Source organism: Orcinus orca, chromosome 3 (genome assembly GCF_937001465.1).
Source record: "Orcinus orca chromosome 3, mOrcOrc1.1, whole genome shotgun sequence".
NCBI lineage: Eukaryota > Metazoa > Chordata > Mammalia > Artiodactyla > Delphinidae > Orcinus > Orcinus orca.
The window spans coordinates 80,594,112-80,618,444 of record NC_064561.1 but is presented as its reverse complement, the minus strand read 5'-3'; the positions used below and the strand labels follow the sequence as shown (position 1 = coordinate 80,618,444).

General features: G+C 40.3%; 1 protein-coding gene across 2 annotated transcripts in view; it reads left to right on the top strand.

Moving 5' to 3' along the window:
• Window positions 1-22,353, top strand: part of LMNB1 (lamin B1) — a 68,789-nt gene extending 46,436 nt beyond the window's left edge. Inside the window, exons 7-12 of one of the 2 annotated variants that reach the window (XM_004279860.4) lie at window positions 6,102-6,322; window positions 7,385-7,610; window positions 9,248-9,352; window positions 12,336-12,455; window positions 17,664-17,771; window positions 21,321-22,353. In XM_004279860.4, the coding sequence (XP_004279908.1) occupies window positions 6,102-6,322; window positions 7,385-7,610; window positions 9,248-9,352; window positions 12,336-12,455; window positions 17,664-17,771; window positions 21,321-21,362 (822 nt within the window). In that variant the 3' untranslated portion in view covers window positions 21,363-22,353. The other variant, XM_049707246.1, reaches the window with a different exon arrangement.
• Window positions 22,354-24,333: the final 1,980 nt, after the last annotated feature.

The window sequence follows — 24,333 nt, the reverse complement described above, 5'->3', positions numbered from 1 at the left end:
ACATGGCTCAGAGGGAAAGGGAGAAAAAAGGAAAGAAAGAGAAAGTGGCAGGGGGTGGTGGTGGTGGTATGATGAACTGGGAGATTGGGATTGACATATATACACTAATATGTATAAAATGGATAACTAAGAAGAACCTGCTGTATAAAAGTAAAATAAAATAAAATTCAAAAAAAGAAAGAAAAGGGCTTCCCTGGTGGCGCAGTGGTTGAGAGTCCGCCTGCTGATGCAGGGAACGCGGGTTCGTGCCCTGGTCCGGGAAGATCCCACATGCCGCGGAGCAGCTGGGCCTGTGAGCCGTGGCCGCTGAGCCTGCGTGTCCGGAGCCTGTGCTCCGCAACGGGAGAGGCCACAACAGTGAGAGGCCCACGTACCACAAAAGAAAAAAAACAAACAAAAGAAAAAAAATAAAATAAAGTTATTAAAATAAAAAAATTATTAAAAATAAAATAAAATTTAAAAGTAATAAAAAAATAGAAAGAAAGAAGAGAGCAACCAGACCAAAAAACAAATCCACTAATGATAACAGATGTTAAAAACTATACTAATAAAAAAACAAAAAACAGAAAAAACAGACAGAACCCTAGGACAAATGGTAAAAGCAAAGCTGTACAAAATCTCACAAAGAAGCATACACAGTCAGAAAAAGAGAAGAAGGAAATAATTGTATATATCTATCTATATATATATAAAAAAGAAGAGAGCAACCAAATCAATAAACAAATCTACCAATGATAATAAACTCTAAATAGTAAACTAAGATAAATGTAAAACCGGAAAAAAAATTAGATGCAGAAAGCAAACCCGAAGTCTACAGTTGCTCCTGATGTCCATCGCCTCAATTTTGGATGATTCGTTGTCTATTCAGGTATTCCAAGATACAGGGTACAACAAGTTGATTGTGGAGATTTAATCCACTGCTCATGACGCTTCTGGGGGAAATTTCCCTTTCTCTTCTTTGTTAGCACAGCTCCTGGGGTTCAGCTTTGGATTTGGCCCCACCTCTGCGTGTAGGTTGCCTGAGGGCATCTGTTCTTTGCTCAGACAGGACAGGGTTATAGGAGCAGCTGATTAGGGGGCTCTGGTTCACTCAGGCCTGGGGGAGGGAGGGGTACAGAATGCGGGGCGTGCCTGCGGCGGCAGAGGCCAACATGACATTGCAACAGCCTGAGGCATGCCATATGTTCTCCCCGGGAAGCTGTCCCTGGATCTCGGGACCCTGGCAGTGGCGGGCTGCACAGGCTCTCAGGAGGGGAGGTGTGGATAGTGACCTGCGCTTGCACACAGGCTTCTTGATGGCTACAGCAGCAGCCTTAGCGTTTCATGCCCGTCTGTGGTATCCACGCTGATAGCCGTGGCTTGCGCCCATTTCTGGAGCTCGTTTAGGTGGTGCCCTGAATCCCCTCTCCTCATGCACCCCGAAACAATGGTCCCTTGCCTCTTCGGCAGGTCCAGCCTTTTCCCCGGACTCCCTCCTGGCTAGCGTGGCGCACTAGCCCCCTTCAGGCTGTGTTCATGCAGCCAACCCCAGTTCTCTCCCTGGGATCTGACCTCCGAAGCCCGAGCCTCAGCTCCCAGACCCTGCCTGCCCCGGCGGGTGAGCAGACAAGCCTCTCAGGCTGGTGAGTGCTGGTCGGCACTGATCCTCTATGTGGGAATCTCTCCACTTTGCCCTCTGCACCACTGTTGCTGAGCTCTCCTCCGTGGCTCCAAAGCTTCCCCCCTGACCCACCCCCCCGACCCCCCCAGTGAAGGGGCTTCCTAGTGTGTGGAAACTTTTCCTCCTTCACAGCTCCCTCCCAGAGGTGCAGGTCCCATCCCTATTCTTTTGTCTCTGTTTTTTCTGTTTTCTTTTGCCCTACCCAGGTATGTGGGGAGTTTCTTGCCTTTTGGGAAGTCTGAGGTCTTCTGCCAGTGTTCAGTAGGTGTTCTGTAGGAGTTGTTCCACATGTAGATGTATTTCTGATGTATTTGTGGGGAGGAAGGTGATCTCCATGTCTTACTCCTCTGCCATCTTGAAGATCTTCCTGACATAGCGTTTAAAATGCTGACTTAGAGGGGCTTCCCTGGTGGCACAGTGGTTGAGAGTCCGCCTGCCCATGCAGGGGACACGGGTTCGTGCCCCGGTCCGGGAAGATCCCACATGCCGCGGAGCGACTGGGCCCGTGGGCCATGGCCGCTGAGCCTGCGCGTCCGGAGCCTGTGCTCTGCAACGGGAGAGGCCACAACAGTGAGAGCCCTGCGTACCGCAAAAAAAAAAAAAAAAATGCTGACTTAGAAAATATTTTTTTTTATATATATATATATATATATATATATATATATATATATATAAAATAGTGTTTTTATGTTTTGGAATTAGGAGTTTCATACATTGCTTATAGCATTTCTTTCATTTCTATCTAGATGTTTGACTTTGGCCAAATTAATTGATTGGTCAGAGACTGTTTGATGGCAAAAGAGTCTACAGTGGCACTTTGAGATTACCTCTACTTTTTGTTTTTCTAACACCCGAACTCTGGAAACTTCTGTTGCAGCTAGATCATAATAAACTGGTACAATTATGTTACATACTTTAAAACAAAGAAAACCGAAGACCATTAGAAACCAGTTAGTAAAATATTAACTCTATCTGCCTGTAGAGTTACAGGCAGAATCTTAACAGATAGCTTAGTTAGACCTCTTCGTTTTCCTAATGTGGATACCAGTTTAGTGAGGTATGTTACAGTTAATGGCAGAATCAGGAAGAAGAATCTAGGTCTATCTCTCGTGTTGTGTTCTTTGTTGTATTTCACTACAAAGCAGGTGTAGAGCAGCTATTTAAACTACATTTAACTATTTCTATTTAAAATACAAAATGACTCAGAGTAACTTTAAAACTTATTTATACCTAGATTGTGATTTTTCCCTCTTAAAGAACTCTATAACATCAGAGGCGGCCAAATAGAGACATTTTGGTGTTTACAAATTGAGGCTCAGAAATTAAGTCTGAATCTTGGGTGATTTATGTCCCTTTAGATTCCACCTTGTTGCCCATCTGTTTCTCCCACATGGGAGATAAAAGTGAAGAGATTGATTGAAGAGGAGACGTTTTATTTATTTTTTTTGGCCACACTGCGTGGCCTGCGGGATGTTAGTTCCCCGACCAGGGATTGAACCCGTGCCCCCTGCAGTGGAAGTGAGGAATCCTAACCACTGGACCGCCAGGGAGTTCCCAAAGAGGACACATTTTACACTTCTTATATTTTCTTCCTCCAAAAAAAATCATAAGCCTGAGAGGGAGAAGAAATGGATTTCTCAGTTTATAGCCTGGTTTTTTGCAAATGCAGTTAAATGCAAATTCTCTGAGGCAGGATTTTATTTAGTATCACTCTTGAGATGAATGCCTGCTTCTGATATAGAATGTCTCTGGATTTTAATAAATTGATTAGTTGATTTTTTTTTAATAAATTGATTAGTTGATTTTTTTTTAATTAAAAAAATTTTTTTGGCTGTGTTGGGTCTTCATTGCTGCGCATGGGCTTTCTCTAGTTGCAGTGAGCAGCGGCTACTCTTCGTTGCAGTGTGCAGGCTTCCCAACGTGGTGGGAACCATGCCGAGCATGGTTTCTAGGCACGTGGGCTTCAGTAGTTGCAGCGTGAGGACCCTAGAGCGTGCTGTCTTCAGTAGTTGCAGTGTGTGGGCTCAGTAGTTGCGGCGCGTGGGCTCAGTAGTTGTGGCGCGTGGGTTCTAGGGTGCACCGGCTTCAGTAGTTGTAGTGCATGGGCTCTAGAGCACAGGCTCAGTAGTTGTGGTGCACGGGCTTAGCTGCTCCGTGGCATGTGGGATCTTCCCCGACCAGGGATTGAAGTCCCCTGCGTTGGCAGGTGGATTTTTTACCACTGCGCCACCAGGGAAGTCCCTGGTTGATTATTTTTTAGATAACCTTTTTATTTTGGCATAATTGTAGCTTTACAGAAAAGTTAGAAAGCTGGTACAGACAGTTCCCTTATTTCCCTCCCTGAGTTTTCCCCCCATTGTTAGCATCTTAGGTGACTGTGTTTCATTTGTCAAAACTAAGACACTGACATTGGTACATTACTATCAACTATACTCTAGGCTGTACTGTAGTTTTTGTGTTTTAGGATACCACAGGTCTCTGTAAGTCTCCTCTGGTCTGTGACAGTTTCTTAGGCTTTCTTTGTTTTTCATGACCTTGAAAGTCTTGAGAAGAACTGGCCAGGTGTCCTGTAGACTGTCCCCCAATCTAAGTTTGTCTGGTGCTTTTCTCATGATCAGCCTGGGGTTATGGATTTTAAGTGCCCTTCTTGTTACATCATATCAGGGATTATGTGACATACACACAACATCACTGGTGATGTTAACCCTTACCATTGAATAAGACAGTGTTTGCCAGGTTTCTCCACTGTTAAGTTACTATTTTTGCCTTTCCATACTCTGTTCTTGGGAAGCAAGTCACTGAGTCCATCCCACTCTCAAGGGTAAAGGGCAGGAATTTAGCTCCACATCCTGAAGAAAGTATTTACCTTTATTAAATGGAATTCTTTTGTAAAGATTCATCTTTTTTCCCCCTATTTGTATATTTATTTATTCATTCATTTGTTTATATCAGTATGGACTCATGGAAATGTTTTTATAAAATGTTTTTTAATATAATATCGAATACTACATTGTTTTACTGGCTCAGATTGTTCTAGCTTTGGCTATAAGGAGTTCTGTCAGATTGGCTACCATGCTCCTCCTTTTTTTGAGCACTTCTTTACTTTCTGGTTCTATAAGATGCTCTAGGGTCATCTTGTATTTTCCTTGCCCCAGCTCTAGAATCAGCTATTTCTGCAAGTAGCCCTGGTTCTTTTTATTGGAGAGTGGCATCTAGAATTAAGATCTGGGCACTGAGTATGCTCATTGGTATTGGGGTGTCATTGCTTCTAGGCCTGCTTGTGGGCAGAGCTATGTAATAAATGTGTATATGCTAACCTATGTTTACACATTTATCTGTAATTGTATCTCTGTCCACTTGTGTTTATATTAAGGTAACCAAGAGTTTATACATATGTCTCTGACTCTAACCCTGTACCACTGGGTTCACTTTAGGCTTCCTTCCTTGCTTACCTGTAACTGCTCTCTGAGAGTAAGAAACCTGGCTTCTGCCATCCCATTTACTTATTTATCCAGCCCCAGTATACATGCAAAGTAATTTCAGATTTTTTAATCTGTACCCCTGTGAGAAATAAATTCACTAACCTGGAGTGTAGTGTTTCTGCATAACATAGAGCTCCTTTTTATCTTTAGCCTTCTAGATTTAACTTTTGCACAGTATGTGCCCTTTCTCTCCTGCTTTGATGCGCAGGTACTTGTGATTTAAGGGCCTAAGCTATACATCAGTCTTTCTGAGTTGATTACCTTTGTTATTTTCTGAGGTTATGGAGATGAATTCTGTCTTGGAGAAATACAGATGAATAATTACCTAGTGAACTACAGGGTTTCTAAGATGAACCTTCTGGTATAGGATGTGTGATTTTTCATTTTTTTAATACCAAATATGAAGTTTCTATGTTTACAATAATATTTCCAGACTACCATATATCATATAGTCTTTGCATGCTGATTGAGCGTGGGAAAGAACAACAGTTCTAAAGTGGTAACTGGAATCGCTTTTCTTCAGTTTCTGAACAGTTCCAGCATTTCTCCAAAAGATACTAGGTTTCTTTTGTCAATGAGTTTTCTGTCTTTTAATTCTTTACTTTTGTTACTTTATTCTTTTGAGCTCACTGGTTTGTAGGGGAGCCAGACTTGACTTTTACTAAAACCACAGCTTACAATTTTGTTTTATTTGGTCAAGTAAAGAAAAATTATATGTACATTTATGACACATTTGAGGAATATATCTTTTTCTAGCCTTTTTATAAGATAAAACTGTCCTGAGGGCTGTATTTTGTATTGGAGAAATTTTTGGGTTTTAATTTCTTAAAATAAAAATTTTCTTGGATTCTGGTGTCAGAGATTGGATTTGTTCCAGTCTAGGAAATAGTTTAGAATAGCTGCCTTGTGCTACTGTTGGAATGTTCCTAGAAAGTAAATGTGTTCCCTTGAATCTTAAGTCTAGAGCATGTTTGGAGAGGATTCAAGAGTTGGAGGACTTGCTTGCTAAAGAAAGAGACAACTCTCGCCGCATGCTGTCTGACAAAGAGAGAGAGATGGCGGAAATATGGGATCAGATGCAGCAACAGCTGAACGATTATGAACAACTTCTTGATGTAAAGTTAGCCCTGGACATGGAAATCAGTGCGTACAGGAAGCTCTTAGAAGGCGAAGAAGAGAGGTGAGTAACTTAGTTGTCACCCTACCTCATAGTCTGCTTTTTGCCCCCACCCTTTCTATTTAAAGAAAAGTAAATAGGTTTTTTTTTTTTTTTAACAATTAAGGCAACTTTAAATATTTTCTTGTTTCTTTTAATACCTAGCTGTAGAGATAGGTAGTAATAGATCATACTTTTACCTCAACATTAGAAGTTGTTCAAGCAGTCTTATTATTTTAAATGCTGAACTCTGTCAGGATAGAGTCTTTCCTTTGAGAGTTAAAATGTTTTGATAATTTAATATGTTACAAAGTATCAGATTTGCTGAAAGAGACTTTATACTTATTTTTCAAATCTGGTTAGTGTATTAATCCTTTTATACCTTTTCTGAGAAAAAAGTTCCAAAGGGAAAGTGTCTGATTTAGAGTAAAAGCCATTTAATTTCAGTATTGTATACACTGTGACTGTAATTTTGTAAAAAGAAAATGCAGGTATGAAAAACTTAAGGAAAGTGTACTAAGTGTAACAGGGGTTGTGGTAGGGTGGTGGTAGATGACATGTTCACCCCAATGTCCTCCCCTCATCTCCCCACCCCCTGGTTTTCCAAACTTCCTGCATTATGGTTATAGTCTATTCCTACCTAAAACATTCAAATAATACTTTTTTAAAAAGAAAAAAAAGTATGACAGTGGGCATTGTAGCACAAATAAGTTTCTCTTCGTTAAGATATATGTTGGGGCTTCCCTGGTGGTGCAGTGGTTGACAGTCCACCTGCCGATGCAGGGGACACGGGTTCATGCCCTGGTCTGGGAAGATCCCACATGCCCCGCAGTGGCTGGGCCCGTGAGCCATGGCCGCTGAGCCTGCGCATCTGGAGCCTGTGCTCCGCAACGGGAGAGGCCACAACAGTGAGAGGCCTGCGTACTGCAAAAAAAAAAAAAAAAAAAAAAGTATGTTGGCTTTGTCTAACAGATTGTCATTAATGTTTTGCTTTAGTAATGCATGTACAGGATATTAATATCCTTTTTTTTAAGGTAGGAAGGGCATATGTGTTTCATAATTGGAATGTTTTATTCCTCCATGTAGATTGAAGCTCTCTCCGAGCCCTTCTTCCCGTGTGACAGTATCACGCGCATCCTCGAGTCGCAGCGTGCGTACAACCAGAGGGAAGCGGAAGAGAGTGGACGTGGAAGAATCCGAGGCCAGCAGTAGTGTCAGCATCTCTCATTCTGCCTCAGCCACTGGGAATGTCTGCATTGAAGAGATAGATGTTGATGGGAAATTTATCCGCTTGAAGAACACTTCCGAACAGGTGGAAACACAGACCCCTTTTTGTCCAGCGTGGCTTTGCTGATTGGTGTCTTGCAATTGTAATAACTTCTCAGCCTTTATTTGGATTCAGTCTGTGGAATAAGAGTTTCCTTCTCCTTTTTAACCTAAATTCATGAAATGTAGTATAAATTTAAATAGGAGGAGGAAGAGGGATGGTGCGCTTAGTAGTTTAAAGATTTTATTCTTTAGCTCTTCTTTAGAGAGCCAGGGCTCTTTTTCACATCTGGTCATTTTGTCACCGTGGCCTTCCTAAGGATGAATTATTAATATTCCCTGTCCTACCTAGCCAGATTTGTGAAGAAGTTAGATTATGGATATAGATGGTAGATATTCTTTCCCAGCTGTTAATTTTATGGAAGGAAGGAAATATGAGCCCAGACTCGGACACGTGTAGGGAGTGTTTTTCTCTCTAAATAAATGAATGAATAGTACTGATTTAATTTATATCAAGACTAGTATGAAGCCCTATCTTGAAATTATTTGTTTAAAAGTAAACATAAAATATTCATAGCAGGGAATTCTGAACTTTTGCGCTGGGGCTTTTGAGAGCTCAGTAGTGGAGATCTTGGGAAGACCCTGGCTAGGCATCATTGAGCTGGGGTCGTGAAGGGGTATCAGGTGATGCCAGAGGAAGGCAGGTCTGGGGTGTAGTGGGGATGCAATGGGATGGATGTCACTTCCAGAAGCATGTTCAGGATTTGTAAAATGTTTGTAAAATCACTCCTTTTCTCACCAAAGCTATTGAAACTATCTTGCATGTGGATGAATAAATACTTTGGATGGGCAAAGGAGCTTTAGCAGTCCTGATATGGAAGAGCATAGGTTCTAAGCCCTCTTAGTCACGACTTCAGAAATTAAAGAACAGAGTACTTTACTCTGTACTGTAACAGAGTACTGCTACTCCATTGTAGTAGTTTGGCTGTTTTTCAAATGGCATTGCTGTGCTTTGTGGAGCTATTCTGGAGCTGGCTCTCAGCCTTGTTTACTCCTGTCTTTGAGTTAGAGATGGATATAAATAAATTAATTCAGCTAATTGCTTTAATACCCTGCACCGTTCCTCAGGAGAGTCAGGCAGCTCTGGGCAGCCTGCGGGCTAGCGTTGATAGCCGGTGCTTGGGACTGGCTCATTATGTCATTGAGCCCCTTATGCTTTAAGGTAAGAGTTAAATATGGGCAGAAGTGGTACAGATGAAGAAGAAAAAGGACATATTTTCTTCCTTCTCTTTCCAAGCTTTATGTATGTATATTTTAAAAGCTTAAAGCATCAAAAATTAGATGTTTATAATGGTGGTTATGAAGCTAGATTGTGTTGTAAATTTAAATTATATACCTGTTCTAGCATTGAATATCACCATTTAATTTGGTACACATCCCTTTTCTTGCAGTTTTGTCCTCTTTAAAATTAAACACTTTAATAATTAAAACTGCAGCATTGTCAAAGTTTCTGTTTTTCTGAATGACAAAACCATGTTTTCTTTTCATAGTAGGAAAATATGAACCATAGGAAGACAGTCATAAAGTTGTCTTAGTTTAACTGCCTATGGATTGATTTATTTGATTATTCCATAACTTTCTGTATATTTGAAGTGACCTTGTTTTATTTTGTTCTTTCAATAGGATCAACCAATGGGAGGCTGGGAGATGATCAGAAAAATTGGAGACACATCAGTCAGTTACAAATATACCTCAAGATATGTGCTGAAGGCAGGCCAGACTGTTACAGTAAGTTAATTTAGTTATCATTTAATTTAACTTCATTGTCTTAACCAATAGTTGAAGTAATTAAAACCATTTTAGCTTAAAGAGAAGCATTTTAGAAATGGGCATTAAAATGTTTTTGACATTATTAGGGAATTACAAGTGCTATTAAAGATTTTTAAAATTCTTTGTTATTGAGAGTGGTAAGTGACTATTAAAAGTGAAAGAATTGATCTTTGAATTATTTTTATTTTCTCTACTCCAGTAGAAATTAGCAGCTGACACCCCCCTTTCACCCCTAAAGAAGTTGAGGTGACTGTCTCCTTTTATCAATTCCTTTGTAAAAATATTAAATACATGTTTAAGATTTTATGATTGATACAGACCTTACTGAGTGTTTAAGATCAAAAGCTCAAACAGGTTAGAACTTCTCTTTTAAAAAGTGTATTCATAGAACTTGCCACCACATTGTGAAAATATCAGATGCTAATTTTGTAATAATGGGTAAAAATTGGAAAAGATATCCTAACCACGCTATCTTTTCTTTTCTTTAGTAATTATTGTAATGAGAGGAAATTTCTCAGCCCTGTTATGTGTCTTACGGAAGCTGCATAATGTGATGGAAAGAGTCTGACATTTTTAATTCAGAAGATTCAGATTTGAGCGTGCCCTTTATCTCTTTAAAAGTATAAAACCACTCTGCCAATCATCTGCTTTTTCCACTGGATACAGTTCCTCAGTGACTAAATAGATATATATATTCTATAGGTCTAGTGGAGAACTCAATTTTCACATAAAAAAATGTAAGGCATTTTTTTTTCCTTTGGTAGCTGGCATAAATGTGTTAAGAAGCTCTTTGGAATGTGGTAATCATAAGTGATATTTCTGTAAAATTGTACAAGGCAGGGCAATAGCAAAGATCAGTTTAAAACTCCAGAACAGGGGCTTCCCTGGTGGCACAGTGGTTGAGAGTCCACCTGCCAATGCAGGGGACACGGGTTCGTGCCCCGGTCTGGGAGGATCCCACATGCCGCGGAGCGGCTGGGCCCATGAGCCATGGCCGCTGAGCCTGCGCGTCTGGAGCCTGTGCTCCGCAACGGGAGAGGCCATAACAGTGAGAGGCCCGTGTACCGCAAAAAAAAAAAACAAAAAAAGCAAAAAACCCCCTCCAGAACAGAAGTAAGGGAACTACTATGTAATTTTAAATTTTCTTGTAGCCGCATTAAAAACAAGTGAAAAAGAAAGATGTGAAATTAACTTTAGAACTATGTTTTAAATTTAACCCAATATATCTAAAATATTATCATTTCAACATCTGATGAATATAAAAGTTATTAGATCACTTTAAAAAATATCTATTTATTTATTTATTTGGCTGCACTGGGTCTTAGTTGCAGCCCACAGGATCTTTGTTGTAGCATGTGGGATCTTTAGTTGTGGCATGCAGGATCTTAGTTGCGGCATGTGGGATCTAGTTCCCTGACCAGGGATCGAACCCGGGCCCCCTGTTTTGGGAGCGTGGAGTCTAAACCACTGGACAACCAGGGAAGTCCCTTTTTTTAAAAAAAAAAAAAAAACTAAATCTTGACACTTCGAGATACCCTTACAGCACACCTCAGTTGGGACTAGCCATGTTTCAAGTGCTCACAAGCCACATATGGCTACCATATTGAACGACACAGCTCTAGGACATACTAGTTTTAGGTTAAATTACCCAGTAAGGTTACTGACGTGTTACAATTATTATTAAACACTAAACCAACTGTATGATTCCATATGGACTAGTGAAAAGTATAGCTTGAGGTTAGATTAACATTCCACATAACCTGAAAGTCAGCCCAGATCCAGTTCTCTTTTCAGTTTTATCCTAGTAATGCTCCTTGCCCCTTTCCATTTATAATGGTGATGGAAGATCTGGAAGCTTCAAGTGAGCACTTTAAGAGGAAGGGGTCTCTCCTAATTAGTAATTGATAAGGTCTTCTCCCCATTTAAAAGAATACCTGCTTATACTATCTCCAGTCTTCATTCTGCCATCATATGGCCCTTTATATTGCAAGACAATTTATGGAGTACAAAACTTTCCTGTCTCTTTTCATATGGTCTTTTAGAAAGATCAGGACTGGTAGTAGTGTCCCTACAAGTGAGGACATAGAGGTTTGTAGAGGTGTAGTGTTATGTCCATGATACAAACCCAGGTTTTCTAACTCTCAAGTGTTCTCTATTCTACCAATGCTCTTCTGCCAGTAAATACATAAAAAATGTTGCAGAATTTCCCTGCTTATGAAAAGGGAAATCTTTCTGTTTCTTTTGCCTATTTCTGTAGCAGTCATATTTTCCATTGAATAATGGGTTATTTGTTTCCTGAATTCTTTTTGGAATTCAGACTCAGACACTGGGGTATTATGACACTGTCTCTGGTTGGATATATACCACCTTCCATTAGAATATTCTAGATAGGCTGTCTGCTGCAGAGCTTTTGAGAGAAGTTGGTCATCTCCTCAATTCCTGCTATAGGCAGCTGGAGGATACCATTGGAAGGGGTAGAAGGCTCTAACACGGAAGGGATGGCTCATGAAACCCGTAGAATAATAGAATGCTAACAGTGAGAGCTTATATTCATTGAGTCAGCCATCTACTCCATGTGGGTAATCATTTTTCTTCACAACAGTCCCGTGTATTATCAGTACCATTTCTGTACCATTGGAGGGTAAGTAAGGTAGCTTGCTCAAGGTGAGCTGGCATGTAGGCGAGCTAGGATGTGAATCTAGGCAACTTCACTTCAGAGTCCCGTGTGTCAACATTTTTATTTATCAGACTGGGAAGCTGAGGCCTAGCTAAGCTCTATGGGATATACAGCTAGTTAATATAGCAAGTCTAAAGCTAGGCCATAGTTCTGGAACTTTTAGAATCAGTCCTCTTACAAGGTGTTAAAGTCTCATCATTATGTTGTTATTGGCACGTGGGAAAGCTGGGCTCTGTGTAGAATGATTTCCTTTTTTCTTTCTAGATCTGGGCTGCAAATGCCGGTGTCACAGCCAGTCCTCCCACCGACCTCATCTGGAAGAACCAGAACTCTTGGGGCACTGGCGAAGATGTGAAGGTTATATTGAAAAATTCTCAGGGAGAGGTATGGTCATTTTATCGGTACCACCACAGTGTCAATTTTTTTTTCTTCATTGAAGTATAGTTGACTTACAATGCTGTGTTAATTACTGCTGTACGGCAGAGTGATTCAGTTATACATATATGTACATTTTTTTTTTTTTTGGCCACGCCACGCAGCCTGTGGGATCTTAGTTCCCTAACCAGGGATTGAACCCGGCCACTGGCAGTGAGAATGTGGAGTCCTAACCACTGGCCTGCCAGGGAATTCCTGTGTACATTCTTTTTTTAAAATACTTTTCCATTATGGTTTATCATAGGATATTGAATATAGTTCCCTGTGCTATGCAATAGGACCTTGTTGTTTGTCCGTTTTATATATAATAGTTTGCATCTGCTCATCCCAACCTCCCACTCCCATCCCTGCCCCAACCCCTGCCCCCTTGGCAACCACCAGACTCTTCTCTATGTTCGTACCACAGTGTCAGTTTCACCTGAGAGTTCATCATGCAAGTGTGATTTCTTTTCAAAAATCAAATTTAAATGTGAAGTAACTGATTGCTTAAATCAGACCAAGGCTGCTGAGTCAATGAAAGAGATGCTAACTCCAGGTTTTAGGAATGAAATATGATTGTTAGTACAGGTTCCAGAGTCAGTTTGTGTCCAGTTTCTGTCTTCACTGCCCAGTGACTTTGTGACTTTGGGTAAGTTCCTTCACCTCTCTTAGTTTTATCATTTTAAAATGGAGATAGTAATAACAAGATAACTAATATAAATAAGATAATATAATGAGAATAATATAAATGAGACAATCCTTGGGAAATGGTCAGAATAGTATCTGGCCACTGGTAAATGCTTAGGTTATTAACCTTGTTACTGACTTTCAACATGCTCGTGAAACTGAGTTTAAGGATTGTGGAGTGTACATTTGCTTGATGTGTATGTTTTCAACACGTCAGTCCTAGAACTCTTGTCAAAGAACCTTACCTACCCCCACTGTCACATAAAGACACTCCCAAATTCCCCCAGCCACGCACACATACCAAGAGATGAAAATGTCTTCAAGGATGGCGTGGTTTCAGGTCAAAGTACAGTATCCCCTTAGGGGTTTCTTCTCTGCTCCCATAGTGCCCAGGCACAGACCTTGTCTAGCTTGTCACGTTGTCCTCTCTCACTAGAGTAATAAGCATGTCAAGGGCAAGGACCTGTTCTGATTTTTCCTGGCACATAATAGGCACTTAGTGAGAAATTACTGGATAAAATTTTAGGAAAATCAAACATGGACCTTTACTTAAGTTCAGAGAAATAAAGTGTAATTAATAACATTCATTCTGGGGGTCTGAGGTGTTTGCATACGAGAAGTCCTCTGCCCAGCCATCTTTCCAGCCATCCCTCACTGTAAACATCTGCTGGTGTTTAGACTGCTCTTAGTAAGAAATTCACTGTCTGCTGAATGAAGAATGCCCTTTATCTCAGACTGAGGCTAAAAATGAAAGGTCATCTGATGATTTCCACTGCAGACTTCAGTACAGTTCACCTCCAAATACTTGCTGGTTCTCAGGGTGTGGGCGTTTACAGATGCCTTCCGGAATTCACAAACTTCGAGGAGCTGGATCTCCTCCTGTTCTCTGTGTGGAGCCCTGCTCGCTTTTTGCCTTCGGCACTTTGGAATTCTTCCCAGTTGTCACTGGTGCTGCTGCCCAAGTGCTGAAATTACTGCAGCTCCTATGCTGGTAGTTCCTTCGACATCTAAAATTGGCAGAATACATGTCTCTTTCAAAACAGTGTTACGAGTGCCGATTTGCCCAGATTGAAAAGCACAGTTTTAAGGGGCTATGGTAGATGAAATAGGTTTTCATGAACCATGGAATCTAGTCAGCACCTTTTTCTGTGTGAAAATGTGTTCCAAGTTAGAAACGATCTTATAGGAGGATATTTGGAATGCAGCGGGTTTAAAAGCGCACAAAATAGATACGACAAGTGAAAAAGTAGATGCCATGACATGGGATATGTCTGGAGGTAGTATTACCAGTGATGTTTCAATTAAGCTGAATGAAGCTCAGGTTTCCCTTCATAATTCAAACCACTGAACTCTATAATGGATTATTTGGTTGGTTTGTTTTCCTGTTCTTTTAATAAACTTCTGCATTCTGCTTGTTAGGCTCTATGAAGTGACCTCTGTCAGAAATGAGGAAAGTATTATGAATACAGTTCTTATTTCTGTGATTGTCAGGCAAGTACTTTTGGCATTTATTCATTTAATTTTGTGAGACCATGTTTATTAATAGATCCCAGACCATATTTATAATAATTCATAATTACCACCATAAAGACCACTTTTCTGTAAGAGTTTAGATAATTGGCTTAAGTCAGTGTAATTTTTTTACGTATATTTTCTTGCTGAGACATTGGAGATATCAGGAAACCCAATTAAACTGGCTTTAAAATAATGGGAATATATGAGTTCACAAAACCAACCATCCAGAGATGTTGTCTGTTTCCTGGGTGTCTTCCTCAGGTGCATCATTCTAGGTTTACTTCTCGTGGGCAAGAGCATTGTGCCTAGTCAGGTCCTCGTCTGGGCTTTGCTCTCGTAGTACCAGCCTGGGTCATGTGCCCACCTCTGAGCCAGTTCCTGGAGTCAAGAGAACAGAGTTAGAGCTTGAGCCTTCTCCATGGCTAGATCACATTCAGCTTGTGACACACATGTCACATCTCCATGGGAGAGAGGGTACCCAGGTAAAAGTGGGGGCTCTTACTGAGAAATGGCTGGGGAGGGGTGGTCCTAGGGATGAAAAACAGCAAATGTCACCATAGAGAAATAAAATGTTATTTTAATGAGGGAAATAAAAAATAAAGGAGTCTCTCTGTACCTTCTAGAATATAGGCATCACTGAAATTTTTGTATATGCAGATGATTACTTATGTATACAGAGATATTCTAGTTTAACAGTCAGCTCCTTCATCAACAAAAACTGCCTTGATTTTTAGTATTTGCTGAACTGTGGTGATTTCAGGATACCCACACGCTGTGACTGAGCACGGAGTTGAAGAGGCAGCATGTGAGCTGGCGCTAGCTGGCCCTGCAGCACTGCTGGGGAGATGGGTGTACCTTTATGTGCCCAGGGCTTTACCCAGGCAGACCCATGGCATGTTGATAGAGACCATTTTTGTGTGCCTTTCAGGGCACTTGATAGGGTTGGGTGTCTTGCTGAGAGGAATTTTTTGGTAAAGACATTTGCCTTTTAGCACCTTGACTAATAATTTCCTGGGCCTAAACCTTCCAGCAACTTTTGGTTCTAAATTTGTTTTATTATTTTTCTATTTAATTTTGTCAGCATTTATTTAGCTCACTTATATTCCATACAGGCTTTCTGCATTAAATTAACTGATTTTTAAATGTTGTCAAATGAAAAGTGCTTAACAGCAGGCTTACATTAAAGGCAATTATGCTGAAGTAATTCATAATTAATGAAGTTGGGCAAGTTGCTCTTTTCTAAGCTTCTCATTTGAGGCTCATAGTCTGGTGTTTCATCACAAGCTCTAAGAGCCGGTGTTTCCATATGGGATGTATACACTGTCATGAGTTGCTAGAAGCTGAAATGTGAGAATTCTATAACAGATTTTATTTGACTTTTCTTTCCTCATTTTAAGATGAGTTGAGGGAAGCTAGGTACTCTGAAAACTTTTTGGGAATCTTTTTTCTGTTTTGTATGCCATCATCCCCTAGTGGATATCTTAGTTCAAAGAGTTGTAATTGATCTAAGGATTCACATGCTTTTTTATTAGTACTAATTTGGTTAAAGCAAGTGTTATTTGTGAAAAGACTATTTGTGTGTATAAACATGGACTGATCTCACAGAATTGAAGTTTCTGGCTAATTCAGACTCAAAATGGTCTATCTTCCTCGGCCATGCAACAATAATCAAAATTCCCTACAAAATACTACTGTACTACCTTACTTCATTTATAAAATATATATGTGGACATGTTGTAAAGAGAACTCTCATTTCTCTGTCACTGTTCTCTGGTTTTCTTCCTCTGCCATTTTAAACTAGCTGGTCTGTGTTAAATTTCAGGTAAGCTTTTACTGACGTGATTTTAGTGTCTTCATCTGGAGTTATCTTTCTTGAGTAACCTTAGGACATGCATGGTACAGAGTAAAATTAGACGTTCTGCAGCACTCTAGGACACACTCATTTACTTGCTGCTAGATCATCAGGTTAGCCTTGTGCTTAAACAGAAACACTGCTGCATTTGTGCAAGTCAGCATTCTCTACAGGATAGTTATTTGTATTTGCGCCTTTCAGTAGAAAATGGAAATGGTTACTTTCTGTTATGCCTCCAGTGAATAATAGGAGTTCTGTTTTTTTGTACAGAGTACATTGGAACTTCACTGGTATGTTGTTAGTAAATAGTGTTCCTGTGTCTTGATTCTGTTTCATTCAAGAGGAACTAGCTGCTGAAGGAATGAAAGTTTGTCCTTTTCATCTCACTCATCAGGTGGTCCTCTTGCCACCGAGGTCCCTGAGAGCACAGCAGTTAGACTCTGACTTCATTTTATTCAGCATTTATTTAGCACCTTCTCTTTGCTAGGAGCCAAAATCTTTAAGCTGAATTCATGTTGAGTGTTATAAAGAATTTAGTGTGCCAAATCATTTACAGAATTCTTAGTAACAGAATGGGATAAAAAGCAGTGGGAACTTCTCAGCAGGTATTTCAAATTGGATACCAGTAGCTCCCCTGCAGGGAATATTGAAAATCTAAGAACTGCTACTAATTATGCAAAAATTTCTGTTCAGTAGCTGAAGCTACTGATGAGCCACTTAAAAAAAAAAAAAGAAAAGTCCCTGACATAGGAATGCTGTTTCTTAAATTTACGCAACGAAAAGATGTCGTCCTCCCACAGTCTTTGTGATTTTTAAGTATAGTGGGTTTTTTTTTTAAATTAATTAATTTTTTATTTTTGGCTGCGTTGGTCTTTGTTGCTGCGCACCGGCTTCCTCAAGTCGTGGTGAGCGGGGTCTACTCTTCGTTGCAGTGCGTGGGCTTCTCATTGTGGTGGCTTCCCTTGTTGTGGTGCACAGGCTTAGTTGTTCCACGGCATGTGGGATCTTCCGGGACAAGGATCGAACCCGTGTCGCCCGCATTGGCAGGCGGATTCTTAACCACTGCACCACCAGGGAAGTCCCAAAGTACAGTGTTTTAACTTAAATCAAACTCTTGTGTTTAGGAGGTTGCTCAAAGAAGTACAGTCTTCAAAACAACCATACCTGAAGAGGAAGAGGAGGAGGAAGAAACAGCTGAAGTGGCTGTCGAGGAAGAACTTTTCCACCAGCAGGTATTACTTTAATATATGTCTTTTAAATTTTATTAACAGAATTACATGAAAACCAAAACCAGTAGTGGAGCTTGTTTTTTCCCTATTACTTGATGAACTAAGTCAGTGATCTACCAAGTGGGGTTTGTTTTTCCTGAGGGGATCTTCAAGATACAGTACATTTGGGTACTGGAAGAAAATGTTTGCACTTCTTTTTTAAAAATTATTTCTCATATCAAATTTCAGTTTTGTCTTTTGTTTTATAATGTATGTAATATGTTATGGTAGGGCATGTATGCCACATAAATAAGTATATATGGATTGGAATGCATGCTAAAAATTATTTATTGAAGGGTTCTTTGATTGAGTTTAGATGACTAAATTGGAGCAAGTATCTGCATATAAACTCAAGAAAAACAAAGAGTAGGGACTTCCCTGGTGGCGGAGTGGTTAAGAATCCGCCTGCCAATGCTGGGGACACGGGTTCGAGCCCTGGTTGGGGAAGATCCCACATGCTGCAGAGCAACTAAGCCTGTGAGCCACAACTACTGAGCCTGTGCTCTAGAGCCCGCCAGCCACAATTACTGAGCCCGCGCGCTGCAACTACTGAAGGCCACGTGCCTAGAGCCCGTGCTCTGCAACAAGAGAAGCCACCGCAATAAGGAGCCCGTGCACCGCAACCAAAAGTAGCCCCTGCTCGCTTCAACTAGAGAAAGCCCATGTGCAGCAAGAAAGACCCAACACAGCCAAAAAATAAATAAATTAAATTTAAAAAAATCATTACCTGATTAAAAAAAAAAGAGTAATGTTCAGCTTCAGTGTGAAGCAAAATTCTTGCTGTCTTAAGTTTTTAATTATTTAATTGCAAGATAGATTTTAGCTGATGCTTGGACTTTTGAGAGTCCTTGAAATAAACTCCAAATTTGATTTTAATTAATTAAATTGGAATTATTAATAAGTAATGAGCCTTCAGTTTATATTCTCAAGCTGTTCATGTCTATCATTAATCAAAATTCCTACCCTTATCCTTATAAGATGTCGTCACCATGTCTCCAGATTTATAAATCTGTTTGTTTTGCTTAATTAGCCCCAGTCCTGCTCCAAATAAACATTTTCTTATGTGTTCAGCCTCCAGAGTTGAGAACCACTTGAGGTGGGTTATAGGAGAATGAATTTTTGGCATGGATACTTCCTCGTACATTTTGGAGGAATATTTAAGAACAGGTGTTTTATACTTGGCTTTAACAAGAAACAGGTACAAGATCCATTTTCTGCCCTTATTTGAAATATTATAATGACTGGAAGTAAAATAACAATATAAGAGATATCTCAGGGTGCCAGGCTAGTGGTTCAGAGCATGAGTTGTAGCAGGTCAGATGCTGGAGAAGGCTGTTTAGGCCACCAGAACAGTTGAGAAGATCTCTGGAAAATAGGCTTGTCCAGTATTTTGAAAGATGGGCAATTATTTGAGTATTAGAAGGCAGATGGTAGTGTTCTGTGGTTGTTTGAATTATCTGTTGCTACATTAGGAGACCACCTTAAATTAAAGCTCAGTGACTTAAAACTGATTTCTTAATTCCTATGACTCTGTGGTTTGACTGGGCTCCACTGGGCAATTCATTTGTTCCCACCCAATGGAGAGTGAAGTCAGTCATGCAGTTGCTTTCAGCTGGAAGCTTGGCTAGGGCTCAAATGTTCTCCATGTCTGTTTCCATGTGGTTTCTTATCATTTGGTTGTTTAGTCCAACCTTCTTTACAGCATGGCAGCTGGCTTCCAAGAGAGTGAAAACGGAAAGCATTAGATTTCTTAAAGGCCCATATTCTTTTAGTCAAAGTAAGTCATAGGCCAGCTTCAATTCCAGGGGAGGGTAAATAGTCTCCACCTCATAATGGGAGGAGTGGCAAAGAATTTATCATGATCTTTAATTCATCACAGGGTATATGTCAAGACTTGAGCACCAAGTATATCTGTCCATCCAGTTGTGTTTGTAGGGTGTGAGTGAGAGATAAGTGAAGTGGGGAGGTTGGTGTTAAATCAGCATACTCTGGAATGCCTAGGGAAGGAGCTTCTGCACACTTTGGAGCAAGGAGAAGTTGAGACAATATCAGAGGGATGACTGTAGAAGGGAGATTGCAGACACCCTGAGAGACTATGCAAATGGAGATTCATTAATTAAGGCATAGTGACCGAACTTGAGGGGGAGAAGAAAAAAAATCAAAGATGTGCGAGGTTTTTAGCTTTTGTGATCAGAAGAAATAATGATATCAAAGTTCTAAAGAGGGGACTTCCCTGTTGGCGCAGTGGTTGAGTCCGCCTGCCGATGCAGGGGACACGGGTTCGTGACCCGGTCCGGGAAGATCCCACATGCCGCGGAGTGGCTAGGCTCGTGAGCCATGGCCGCTGGGCCTGCGCGTCTGGAGCCTGTGCTCCGCAACGGGAGAGGCCACAACAGTGAGAGGCCTGCGTACTGCAAAAAAAAAAAAGTTCAAAAGAGGGAAGATGGAAGGATGGATCAACTATTTTGACTTCATATTAGAGAATGAATCCAGTGGCCTTTTGAGTTGATTAGAAGTCTTTCTGGTTGACCTTCAAGAAACCAATTTCAGTAGTCAAGTGGTGTTTCACAGTCATGTTGTGAGATTTTAAGGAATTAATGAGTGATAAAGAAATGGATAGAGGGAGCCGTTTTGACTTCACATTTGAAGATGAACCCAATGCAAATGCTTCAGGATATGAAAGCTGAGGATCCAGCAAGCCATATTTCCTGATGTGGTTGTTCAGAATGCCATCCACTGAGCTCCTGTTTCCTAAGTTACCAAAGGATGTTATTGAATAGGAAGTTTCAACTTCAGCTGCTTATTAGGATTTCTTAGGGAGCTTTAAAATTACATATAAATAGATACTGTTCCCCAGTTAAATGAGAAATTCTCATTTATTTTAAAAAAATTTATTTATTTATTTATTTTTGGCTGCATTGGGTCTTTGTTGCTGCGTGCGGGCTTTCTCTAGTTAAAGCGAGCGGGGGCTGCTCTTTGTTGTGGTGTGTGGGCCTCTCATTGCAGTGGCTTCTCGTTGTGGAGCATGGGCTCTAGGTGCGAGGGCTTCAGTAGTTGTGTCATGCGGGCTCAGCAGTTGTGGCTCATGGGCTTTAGAGCTCAGGCTCAGTAGTTGTGGCACACGGACTTAGCTGCTCCGTGGCATGTGGGATCTTCCCGGACCAAGGCTTGAACCTGTGTCCCCTGCATTGGCAGGCAGATTCTTCACCACTGTGGCACAAGGGAAGTCCGAAATGAGAAATTCTCATTTAATTGATCTAGGGACCTAGATCAGAATTTTGTTTTAAGAACTCAGGATCTCAATGTGCAGCTAGAGTTGAGAATCACTGTTCTGGAATTTGTTGGAGTATTCTAGGGGAGAAGTCCATAAGAGAAGTTTAAAAAGGATAAGTGAGAAGTAATAAACGTCCATTTGAAGTTAGGTAATAATGAATTTGTAGTATCTCTGCCTTATTTTAAAATACCGTGATCCATTTTCTTAGCACTAATTTTTTTTTCTGTTTTCCTCATCAGGGAGCCCCAAGAGGTTCCAATAGAAGCTGTGCAATTATGTAAACTTCTCACATCAACTGTCTTCCTCAAAATAAAGAAGTATGGTAATCCTTACCTACATGCAGTGCAGAGCCTTCTCAGAAGCACAGAATATTTTTATATTTCCTTTATGTGAATTTTTAAGCTGCGAATCTGATGGCCTTAATTTCCTTTTTTGACACTGAACGTTTTGTAAAAGAAATCATATCCATACACTTTGTTGCAAGATGTGAATTGACACTGAACTGTGTACTGTTTGAAAAGGGTCCCTCAAAATTTTGACATTTTTTTTGTATGTGTGGTTTTTTTTTTAAGTTCTATGAGGAGGGGAGGGTAAATAAACCACTGTGTTTTAATTTGTTTTAATTTGAAGATTGCTCCATCTAGATTAGCAATCTGCTCTTGATTATTCTCTGCTATATATAACGGTGCTGTGAGGGAGGGGAAAAGCATTTTTCAATATATTGAACTTTTGTACTGAATTTTTTTGTAATAAACAATCAAGGCTACAAAAATTTTTTTTAAATAGAAAAGAGAAATTTTGTAAGAAGGCAATATTAACCTAATCATCATGTAAGCACTCTGGATGAAGGATTCCACAAAACTTTGTTTTATGGTTACTTCTTCTCTTAGATTCTTAATTCACAAGGGGAATGGGGGGAGGGGGGAGGGGGGAGGGAAGGGTTTCTCCTAAAACGCATTAGTTGTGTTTTTTAAGATAGTGTAACTTGCTTAAATTTCTTATGTGACATTAACAAATAAAAAGCTGTTTTTAATATTAATCTGCTGTCTTTTAACTTTAGAACTGTTTTGGGGGAGAAAAGCATTGTTTCAGTTTTACTTTTGATAAAAATAATTTGGCTTTTTGTTTGAACTAGATTTTTCTTTAAGGCTCTGACAATGGGGAATATAAACACACAAACTATTTTGGGGTCTCCCCTGTTTTCAGTACTCTGTTGTCATTAATGATAGCACTAATAAAAGCCATAATAATAGCTAATTTTTTGGAACCAGACACCATGCTCAGTGCTTTATATTTTTTAGCTTATTAACAATAAGACCTTTGAAAATCTCTTTAAGAAAGCCATTTAGGAACATTAGGGACAGTAGGAGAAATTGGGGAAGACACTCCTTTTAAAGGAAAAAAATGGAGATAGTATTTCTGGAATCTAGTTTTACTTTTTTTTTTTTTGTGGTACGCGGGCCTGTCACTCTTGTGGCCTCTCCCATTGCGGAGCACAGACTCTGGACACACAGGCTCAGGAGCCACGGCTCACGGGCCCAGCCGCTCCGCGGCACGTGGGATCTTCCCGGACCGGGTCATGAACCCGTGTCCCCTGCATCGGCAGGCCGACTCTCAACCACTGCGCCACCAGGGAAGCCCAAGTTTTACTGTCTTTTGAAACACAGAAGAGACACTGATTACAAGGAATACAGTATGAGTGATAGAAAATATGTGTGTGCTGTGTGGGGTAGTTATGTATGGTGGTAACTAGAGTGTCATTTTTTACGCATTTGGAGAGTTTATCTTGTGATTGCTTTAGCTAAGTGAGTTAGTTCATCTTGTAGAAAGTAGAATATCCAAACCATCCCTAGAATGAACTGTTGATAACAATTCAGAAGCTAATCCAGAGTCAGTGTTTGCTTTTCTCTTAAAATATTCCTGCAGTAAGCTGCACAGACTAGCAACTTACACTTGAAAATAACTCACAAAGTCCCAGAATTACTGTGCTCTGCAGATTTACTGCATTCGCTGGTGCCGTCGGAGACACAAGATAAATGCTGGGTTAGAAATTCTGTCTGGTGAAGCAGATAAAATGATAACTTCACACAGATTTATCTTCAGAATGAGAATGGCAGTGCAGGGTATGGCCCAACTTGCTTGTGAAAAGTGTTGCCACAAGATAGGATTCTTGCCATCAAAATTCATTCTAGGTACTTTATTGCCAGATAAATTGGGTTATAGGAATCACTTTAATTAATTAAGCATTAAGAAAATTTGGCAGTTTTTCTTTTTTTTGTGGTACGCGGGCCTCTCACTGTTGTGGCCTCTCCCGTTGCGTAGCACAGGCTCCGGACGCGCAGGCTCAGCAGCCATGGCTCACGGGCCCAGCCGCTCCGCGGCATGTGGAATCTTCCCAGACCGGGGCACGAACCTGTGTCCCCTGCATCGGCAGGCAGACTCTTAACCACTGTGCCACCAGGGAAGCTCAGGCAGTTTTAATACAGAGGAATATTATATACTCTAGTGAAATTTAGAGTAAGAACCCAGGACTCAGTTAATACATAGCTGGGTGCCTCTGAATATGTGGAAGGAGATTGTTGAGTCGATTTAAGCTGACAGACTTTACACTAAATAGAAATTTTCTGAAAGTGAGCTGCACCTACACCTGTTCCCACAGAGCATCTGGGAGGCAGAGGCTCAACGGCTGCCTCTCTGTAGTAAGTGCTTCTCCCCATCAGTGGAGGCTACAGCTGTGTATCTGCATTATTGAACTGTTTCATAACAAGCGTGAAATTTTCCCCCCTTATTTCATCTGCAGTGGTCTAGTTTCACCACTATGTTTAGATACAGATTTATTTTCCTCTTGCTCAGCTCTCACCTCAGGGTTTTTAACTAAGAGAATTCTGGATGTCTGTATTTTGTTGAATATCAGCTCATCCCTGTTCGCTGTTCTTCTCTTCTGGGATTTCTTTTAGCCTTACATTGAACCTGTTCTCTTTCATATGTTTTAGGTTTCTTTGTGCTGTATTCTCAGTAACTTAGTATTTATCTCGCTAATTATGTTCTCAGCCCTGTCTAATCTGTTTATCCCATTTGTTGTAGTTTCTAGTTTCGTTAACTGTACTTTTCATTTCTGAAATTGTGCTTGATTCTTTTTCAAAATTTGCCTGTCCTCTTTTCAACTTCTTTTTTCTTTTTTTTAACTATAGTTGTCATCTTTTAAAAAGGTCATTTTCATCATATTTATTTTATAGTCTCTAGTCTGTGTTC